Source organism: Apium graveolens, unplaced genomic scaffold (genome assembly GCF_009905375.1).
Source record: "Apium graveolens cultivar Ventura unplaced genomic scaffold, ASM990537v1 ctg3337, whole genome shotgun sequence".
NCBI lineage: Eukaryota > Viridiplantae > Streptophyta > Magnoliopsida > Apiales > Apiaceae > Apium > Apium graveolens.
In genome coordinates this window covers 41,249-51,396 of record NW_027418045.1, presented here as the reverse complement: position 1 = coordinate 51,396, position 10,148 = coordinate 41,249, and the positions used below count along the sequence as shown (strand labels likewise).

General features: G+C 33.6%; 2 protein-coding genes across 2 annotated transcripts; one reads left to right on the top strand and one right to left on the bottom strand.

The window, feature by feature from the left end:
• Positions 1 to 1,089: 1,089 nt before the first annotated feature.
• On the top strand, positions 1,090 to 2,078 carry LOC141701098 (wall-associated receptor kinase-like 20). The gene has a single exon (XM_074504741.1). The coding sequence runs from the start codon at positions 1,144 to 1,146 to the stop codon at positions 1,780 to 1,782; it is 639 nt and encodes a 212-aa protein (XP_074360842.1). The 5' UTR covers positions 1,090 to 1,143; the 3' UTR covers positions 1,783 to 2,078.
• Positions 2,079 to 3,181: 1,103 nt separating this feature from the next.
• Positions 3,182 to 8,769, bottom strand: LOC141701101 (putative protein phosphatase 2C 5). The gene is made up of 8 exons (XM_074504743.1): positions 8,502 to 8,769; positions 7,801 to 8,054; positions 7,523 to 7,694; positions 7,168 to 7,382; positions 6,982 to 7,089; positions 6,762 to 6,887; positions 6,443 to 6,675; positions 3,182 to 3,698 (listed from the first exon to the last, which is right to left on the bottom strand). The coding sequence occupies exons 2-8, from the start codon at positions 8,005 to 8,007 to the stop codon at positions 3,479 to 3,481; spliced, it is 1,281 nt and encodes a 426-aa protein (XP_074360844.1). The 5' UTR covers positions 8,008 to 8,054; positions 8,502 to 8,769; the 3' UTR covers positions 3,182 to 3,478.
• Positions 8,770 to 10,148: the final 1,379 nt, after the last annotated feature.

The following is a 10,148-nucleotide window of genomic DNA, read 5'->3' as shown; positions in this document are numbered from 1 at the left end:
GATTGTTGATTGTATAGAGTTATGCATGTTCATGACCTTTCGCATTTAAAAGGAATATGTGATATCTAATTGCTATTGCATTAGCTTTATTTGTGCTTCTATTCTTCTAGGACCATGAAAGCTGTTGCGTACTGTATTACTGTTCTTTTATCTCCATGATCAATTGATATCGTTTGTGAATTCGTCATACACTCTTGCTTGATTCTTATTCTGTATATTCTTTAGTCGGCAAATCATTGTTCTATCGACACCTAACTGGCCTCGGGTGGTTTGCTAGTTCTAGTCTCACATCAACTTTAACTTAGGAGCCTGTGACTTGGCGTTATTAAATTTAATTTGACCTCATTAATATAATATTAGACCGTACTAATTTCAATTAGGTTGTTAAATGTCAACATACTAAATTAGACTGTCCTGAAAACTGAATTAGTATGTCTGCACTTTGTATAAATCTATTCTAAATGATTGTGCCACTTAAGGAAATGGGCCGTCTCATTATATTAAATTAGGCCTAATTATCTGGAAATATACTACAGACTAGTGGAATCAGTTTAATAAGTTTAATCCTCCCACCTCTGTAGAGCACTTGCATATAAGTTATTGTATTTCCTTCCTTTTAAGTACAGGTTTAGTAAGAAATTTAATTTATGGTCTCAAGTTGAACAAATTTCTTGTAGTCTAATGAAAGCTCATTAGCTATTTGTGGTTCTTAAAATGACTCTTGAATTTATAAGGGTTTTTTACTATGCCACTTTGAGAAACTAAATGTAATATAATACCACCTTTTCAAAGTGAAAGAGTGCAAAGACACAATGCTTTTTATACTTTATGATTAAGGAAATATTATAAATGTTAAAATTGGTGTTGTAGAGGTTACCAGGGGGATTAGCAGACTAATCAGCTTCCAGATACATGGAGGTCACCTTTTACTCTATATTTCATACATAATTGATTACTTCTTCTTTTAACCTCCCAAAAAAGCTGACACTTGCATATTAACAAATGTATTTCTAAAGCTATGACAAGGGCATAATAATTTATATTGTTGTGAAAATGGCTTTGGATGTGTATAAATAGGTTGCTTAGTTTCTTCTCTTTGTTCCAGTAGTGTTTCTTCTGATCTCTAGCTTAAACATTGCAGTTATGGTTGTCACATTTTTCCATATTTCTCTCATTTTTTTAAGTTTTGTATCGGCATTAGAAGCTTGCCCGAAATGTGGCAGCTTGGATGTACCATACCCTCTTAGCACTAATGAAAACTGTGGAGACCCTAAATACAAAATTTACTGTAATAATGGCAGTTTAGAGTTCTTGTCAGCTAAAGGATATTACTACAAAATCCTTAGCATAGACCCTGGGTCTTATAAGCTCATTATAAGACCACCCTCAATACAAAATCTGTGTCAGTCTTCTGATCTCTCTCTAGGCGGCTTATTGCTCAATGATAATTCTCCCTTCAGCATATCAACGCGTAACACTGTAATGTTATTCAACTGCTCTGATACCATTTTGCTGTCTCCTTTGAACTGCTCTTCGAACAGCGTTTGTAAGCTGTTTGAAGATAAAATTGTGGAGGGAAGTGGATGCAGAAACACACTTTGTTGTAGTTTCTTGAAAGATGCATCCATAACTTCACATAGAATTCGAGTTAGAATGGGAGGATGTACTGCCTATACTTCAGTAGTGGAACTAAGACCCGACGCCCCCTTTGATTCTTGGAACTATGGCATTGAGTTGCAGTGGGCACCCCCTAACCATGATTTTAATTTCCGTGGCCACTGACTGGTGATGATCAGAACTCTATGTGCAGAAAGGAGTTGATCAGTATCAGTTTTCTGGAGTGTGTTTCATTTTAAGAGAAGATCATGTCTGTTGCATGATGGCCTCTTAGTAATATCATGTGTACTATGATTTGTTATGATCATTCACCTCGTTGCGTGACAAGAATTTCCAATAAAAGTTGATGTTGCATACCTTTTTTCTTTTCTTTTTTTCCCTAGCTGAATTGCATGTGTAACTTGCATTATATTGTTGTTGTCTTATTATGGATGGAATGCACTATTATATTGACGTGTGAAATTGAAAAACTGTAGGTAGACTGTTGTGAATCAAGTTTAAGATGAAAACATAACGCTGCAGTGCTGAAATATCAGTAAAGGTTCTTAAGGGTAGCTCAGCTGAAGTTGCTGCTGAAATCAGAGATATGGTAAAGAATCAGTATTATCGCTCGATTTTAGTTTTGATCCAAATCACATATTTTGTATCTCTTGACATTTCTGTCTTCCAAATGTGTGGTGTGTGTACCAGTTATACACAAAATTAATTTCCAAAGTGAATTATATCCATTATTTGAAAAGTTGTCAATTATACATGTAATATCTTATATCATTTTTTTAGAAAAAAATCATGTATCCGAAAGGCAGATCGGGGGGGGCCACCGGCCAGACCTGAGTTTCCAAATATACAGAGGGTAGTATGCTCAATGCTGGAGCTGTTGCTTTAGTATAGTTGGTTTACAGCAATGCTGTTTTCTCAGGAGCTCTGTCTGTGTCTTGGTGCATATTACTCTTTTATTTATGCTTTTTTCTCCTCAGATTTTCTTTTTTTTCTTCATTATTAATTTATTAGTGCATAACAGTCCAACGCATATAAATCATGGTGAACAGGGATACATACAAAACATTTTTAGAATCTTATAATTTATTATTATTATTATTATTATTATTATTCAACTTTCCCAAAATTTACACTTTTGGCATGATAAATTTTCCGGACCCCTTTAAAAAAATTTCTCAATCCGCCACTGATGTACCTGAATAACACTACACATGAGCATTTGATTTAAATTCACATGGCTACTAAATCAGACCAAAATACTAGCCCTTTCCATTGATTAAAAAGGACAAGGGTTTTATGTGATATTATTGTTTTCAGGTCCTCTCTTCCAGATATTGGGACTTGGAAAGTTCGAAGTTAATTGAATTTATGTTATTTTTAATTTAAAAATGTAAAAATGAATGAGTCCCCCAATAAACTTTTTTTTTTATTATTATTATTGTTTCTTTGGTAACCTGCCCATACAGTAATTTGCTAGCAATAGTGATTCTATATTTCTTCTGAAAGATTTACAAAAACATTAGTAAATTGAAATTCTAACACCTAAGAATCTGTTTCCCAAAGATAGCAGATAAACAATCACTAATTTTTACTTGCATTTTGAGGTCGCTGACAATCAACTATCAGATATTCAGATGTATGTTTATCAGATAACATATATCTGTACATGGTCAGTTGATCTGACAGCATAGCACACATCAGAACGAAAACCGACTTGATGATCTACCAACATTTACCAATACTCTATATATACCTCTACATTTTTTTTAACACTTTGATTTGATGAAAATCTAGGTGCTCAAACCGCCAGGTCTACATAGTTACTGGCATCTGGCAGTCGTAATAAAAATAATAAATAAAATTATGCAGTCCGTGTCTGTCTGGTTGACTGTTTTCCTTCCATGGCCTCTTTCTTTTTTAGACATATAGGACACAATATAGGGCCTTCCAAAGGCTTCGCTGCAGACGACAAAATAGGTTCAGAGTTGTCAGACTGATAGTCAATTAGTGGCTGATCCACTTGGCATATTGCACATCTAGCAAGCCCAGAGTTTGGGTCCAAACAAGAGTCCTTATTTAGCCTGCAAAAAAAAAAGTCACAACAAGGTAAAAAGGAATCCAACATTTATTTCATATGAAATCATAGAAGATATCATATTATAGAAGTGAACACAGCTAACAAAATAGCAAACACCATCACAACTTAATCAAAAACATTATAGGCTAAATATGGCATAGAAAAGCCATCTAAGAAATCAATGTAAGAACAAGATGGAGAATACTGACGCTTCTAGTCCTCAGTTTCTAAAATGCTTCAAAATATGCTGTCATAATTAACAAAAATCACTTCCTGTGTTTTTTAGTCCATCATAGCTTAAGCAAGGTTTTTCAGCAAGATGTGATTATAATTATTAGAGAAACTCCAATGCTAAATGCAAAATAGCTATAGCTATGTGTTTTTTGTGCTAAAATAAAACTTGTACTCCAATGTTTGACTGTTGATTGCATTTTACAACCAAGTAATTCCAAATTTAACTAACTTCCAAGTTTCACTTAAAGTTCACCAACTTGCATTTCATTTATAGTTGATTGCTGATACGTCAAAGATGCATAAATCCAATCTCGGTCGCAAATTTGGAAATAATTATGCATTTTAGCATATGTGCATTTAAGTTGCAGTTAAGTATGCAATTTTTGGAATGGTGACTTTTTACATTTGGTTCCAAATTATATCAATGCAACCAAGTAGAGCATCGCATTGGTCATGTAGATTATCCCTAGGAATGCAGTCTAAGTGGATACCCCTCTTATCTTGGTTACAGAAGGTCGGTGGTTTAAGCCTTGATGGAGGTGGGTATGAGTGTATTTAGATTCATGTAACTGACCATATCAAAATAAAGATTACGTAGATCTTGTTATTGATATTGTAAAAGTATGACAAGCTTCTTACTTCTTTACTCATCTTGGCCACCTAGTATATGGTTTGTGATAGTCTGAAGGTATGTAATTTTACACAGGTAAATCGTGCAACTCCACGGCATTAATATGGATATGTCATTAATCTGAATATGGGAAAATTAATAAAGATCCCAAATTAATTATACTTTCCTAAACCTAGAACTGTGTAACATCAAAATTTCCATATAAACTAACTAAAATTCCTAATAATATATATATTAATAAATATCCTTCATGATTTTCATCATGTTCCTAATCAATCCATCTGCAAGTGCCAACAAAAGACAAATCTTATTGATTTCAGACTTCTTGGTCTTCGCCATCGTCCGATTTATAAACACCATCCTAACACAACTCCACGTATATTGAAAATCTAAGATGGGAATGGCTAAGCCAGATTAAAATCTCTCTTGGAAAGAAGATCTAAGGAATTGACCTTTACCCGCCTCCATTTACCCAAATTCCCACCGCTGAAAACCCTAGAATTCCTCTATTCCTCGTCCACAGCCTCAATCCTTGCCATTGTTGCCACAACCCATACTGTTCCAGTGTTTCGGGTTCTCATTATGAAGTTTAAAGAATAAAGAGGGATGAGACTGACTTGTTATGCAACTGTATTTCCCGAGAGAGTTTTTAGGTTCCTAAAGAGTTTGTTGGAAACACCAAAGTTTCAGTCGTGGCAGTAGTTAGTAGTGGGCCCCATATCTTGAAGATGAGAAATATCTTTTGCCTTGTATCTTGTGATTGAGAACAGGTTTAATAATAAAGAGGTTAGAAAATAGTAACGATAGAAAAACAGTATAGGGTCCGGTAAATTAATCGCAAAGAACTCACTGCACGAAGGTCTTTTCTACTTCCAAGAAACATAAGCAGCGCATGCAATATCAAATTATCACATAGAATACTATCAATTTTCTTTAATTTAAGTCCAACTTCAGAAGACTGGATCATACGAGTATTAAAGACAAACTAAAACGCAAAAGTGTACTTGCGGTACAAGTAAATACAAAAAATCCCAATTTTTTACTAACAAAAAGAGTCATCTATACTATACTATTATAAGCAGAACACTCTCTATTTGGTAGTCAGTTGATCGGTACAGTTGTTTGGTACGACAAATAACAATCGTCAGATCTAAAGTCAGAAAGATGAGAACCATTGGATGCAATAGTAATATATTATTATATTAATATTTAAACTGCTCTCATGGATTCAGGGTTCGAACCCCGTCAACAACTTATTATATTTAAACTTTTATATTCTTTACTTAAACAATTTCTTAAACTTTTATATTCTTTACTTAAACAATTTCTACAGGTCCAGGACTCGTGTCATGTGAATAACATATTATATTATATTATATTATTTATTTTCTGTTAAGTCTCAAATTATTATAAAACATATATTGTTATAACTTATTATATTCTTCAATTTATTTTTCAACTATTGAAAATTATATTATAAAATATATTATTAAAAACTATCGAATGTTAAAAGCAATCTGTGCATCGCACGGGTTTTAGGCTAGTATATACAACAGGGAATTTCATAGATCCTAACTATTTGAAAGTAACTCCATAAAACCAATGTTTAATATTTTATCTCAAGTATAAGTTTTATATGGATAACAATTTAACTTGCCTAAATCGTGTTCCTCATTACTTTGAGTACATTAGTATGTAGATAGTTTATCTTTAATGTCACTCTTTGGTATCTGTTTTCATAATATGGTATTTTCATGTATAATTATTTCTAGAAAAATTAACAAAAATTGGGGTATAAAGTAGTATAAAGCAAAGATATAGTGACTGCAAAGGTCTCGTAGTACACTAAAACAATAACGTAAACCACATTAAGGTCGACATACCTCTCTGCCAACATTGCAGACCCCTCTTCAAACAACTCCTCTACTACACCAACAGCTAAAAGATTGTTTGCTCCTTTCTTCGTTGCGCTCTGGGATTTTTTCCCTAAAATAAATGAAGTAATAGGACTTTGTTTTTTTCTAACTACTGGAGGTAGAACAGGATGATCATAAGACAGAATATCAACAACCAGGCAGGTGGTGTCATCTTTCAGGCCTCTTGACCTGAGAGCCTCCTAAAAGAGTATAGGCAAACTTAGTAAGAAAAACGAAATTTTTATAAAAATAGGAAGAATATCTGAGAAATTAATGTGATATTTACCTTAACAACCAGCTTTGCAGAAAGTTCCGCAGGTAATCCCCGGCAAGCTTGGGCAGCCCTATCAGATGACAGGGCATCCCAAATGCCATCAGAAGCGATTATAAGTCTTCCCCCGACATTTGGAAGCTACATCAAGAAACAAATTACCTAGGTTCAACCTTACTATCTAGTATCTATAGACTATCATAAAGAAAAGTCAGTTCCACTCAAGTATAGTCACCTTCACTTGTTTAACATGAGGTACTGGGACAATAAACTCCCCAACATCTGTGTCACCTATTGACCTTGAAAGACACAATCCACCAGGCCAGCAGCGGAGAGGACCAACCTACAAACATATAATTAGTAACTTCAAGCTTCCGGTCTGCTATGACCTAGTGATACATAGGTGAAAGAAAAACATTACCTCATTCCCGCCAAAAACATTCAGTCGGCCTACTTCCCCTCCGCTTGCAGTGACACGCTCCCTCTCTTCTACGTTCTCTTCCAGCCTATGGTCAACTGTCAATACAACTACACCACCTTTTGCATCCAATATGCATCTAGAATCTCCAACAGATGCAACGGTCACAGTCAACCCGTCAATCACGACAAATGTAACAGTTGTACCAGATGTCTCCCCTATTAGTAATAGGAAAAACAAACCAGATGTCACTCTAATTATTTATACGAAACGAAAATGATAAAGAGACATAATACAAGTGAAAGAAATCCTTATATAGAAATCTTAAGAGTAAACTATCAAACAATCAGGTACATACCTTTTTGCTGAAACTCAATGTCAGTCTTCACGAATCCAGCAACTAATGCCTGCGGAAGAGCTTGAAGCCACTCTTCTCTACTTGTTCCTTGAGGGATGGCACTCAATATATTGTTGAGCAAATTCTCCTTCGTATATATGGCAGCAGATATACCATTATGCCCATCAAAAATCTATCAGAAAGAAGTTTTCAGCATTCCGATTACTAGTTAAACAATGTAGATATCACAAAATCTACATAACATGAGCTTTAAATAACCAGCAATTGAGTTTCAATACCGCAAAAACCGAGAAGGGCATCGACGCATTCTCTAAAATCCTCTCACAATTGAGCTCAATTAGAAAATAATCTTCGCCTTTCTTTGCCATAGCAGCCTGCCCATACTTAATTCCAGGTTTCTCTACACCGTCGTTCCTCAACTCACGTCCAAGCAAAGTCCCTAATGGGACAAGAGGTGGTCTGGTTTTCACTTCAGTCTGGCTCATCTTACTTCCTTTATGTCATATCACCTCAATCTCAATTTTCCAAATCACTATACTCGCACACAAACAAAGAAAAACACATTAATTCCACATCATTACTCAATTTTAACAACCAAACTACATCTTTCTTCCAGAAACCTACTGTAACGTTCAATGAACATTCAGACACAAACACAAATAGACCCCATTGTGATAACAAGAATACATCAAAAAAGAACTAGAAAATTGCAATTTCACACTAACACTGAATACAAACACAAACAAAGAATTCAAAACTTAACAACCCATCTAAGTCTTTCTATAAAGAAACCTACTTTTTAGTCCACTAAACATTGAAACACACAAAACCCCATTGCAAAAACAAGAAGACATCAAACACAACTTAAAAGATTGCATTTTTAGCAGACTAATTATACAAATATCTTCTATACACACTCTGCATTGTTGAATAAGTAAGAAACTAACAAATTGCAGTAGAGATAAAGGCCTAAACTTACAATGACAAGGCACCAATGGATCGAAGCTCAAAAATCACACAAAAGAATACAGTAAAAATTTTGAAAAGGGTAGGCAAGAAATTGAGCAACAATGATTGCAACAAAACCCTATAATTAAAAAAATGTAAAGAATGTTAAGATTGGATATTGGGACATAATTGGGGTGAGAAAATCGAGGGTGATTAAGCGAGAAACGCGGGGTTAGGACCAAAGTCTTCTTAAACAGACTACTAATAAGTTGCTTTATTTACTTGTGTCCTTTTGTCATGCCAAATAAAGTGGCTGTCTTGTTTCCCCACAAATACCACCCCTCCACAATTTTTATGGACTAATTTTATTTTATTTTTAGAAAAATTATCAAAATAATACTCCCTCCTTTCCCTATTTTATTTTCTAGCCGTTCAATTTTATCAATTTTTGATTAAATATTAACTTTTATATATGTTATTTTTTAAAATTAAAAATTATTTTATAAAATAAATTAAATATTTTTTTCAATAATATAACTTTTAGAATAAAAATTTAATCATAAGACATGTCTAAATTTTTATCAAAGAATAATTAATTTAACTAGCTAAAAATCAAAATGAACAATTATTCAGGACAGAACATCAGTAGTATGGACATGTTCATTTTCTCCGACTTTAAATATACAAAATTGAAATAAATCTCTCAAAGACCATAGCTCTCACTCTAAATGAGAGTTAACACCCTTCTATTCTCCATCAGTGGGATCTGTGGTGTTATTTAGCCTTGATGTATACAAGTAAAAGGTTACACTGTCATAAAAATTGACCCATCTGAAATTAAATTAAAAAATGCAGTTCATTATTATCGTGAATAATAATTTTTGGAAATTGTTAAATAAACTCCACTTTTTACTATTTAAGCTCCACTTTTAAATTTTAGACATTTTATTACATATTTGCAGATATTTTTTAATAGTGAAAATCAATGAATTTGTATTTGTCTTGGATAGTTATGTCATTTACAAGATAATTGGAACTTAAATAGTAATATTTGGAGTTTATTTATCAATTCCCAAATTTTTTATCCTAATTTAAATTTTATGTCAAAAAAATTTGCACCAAAATAAAAATGATATCAAGATATAAATATTTAAATTTTTAACATGATGAGAAAATGCCCAAAATATCTATTTTTGAGGGCGGAAGGCCTCATTTACCTATATTCGACGTAATGGCCCTTAATAGCCATGACATGCGTTACCATGTAATGCGTATCTTATTCCTGTTAACACCTTTGTACGTGACTCGATAACATAATAACATACCCCCCAACAAAAATATACACATTATTTTTTTTGAAACTAGAAGATATTATTAAGCCATCAAACTGTCACTTATAATATGCTCCAACACTGAACGTGGAGGAGTTGGAAAATCAATAAAACAATTAACATCACAAGTTATTCTAGCAACTAAATGAGGTACATTGTTAGCTTGCTTTTTGACAAAAAAGAGCACGATATCTCTACGAGCTCTCAAAACAGTACGACAACACAACACCGTCTTCCAAATAATTCTCTGAAGTCTTGTTAATGGCTTGGATTGAGATCAGCGAATCACTCTCAACATCCACATGCCGCATACCCAACAAACTCACCCATCTGATAGCTTCTAAAAT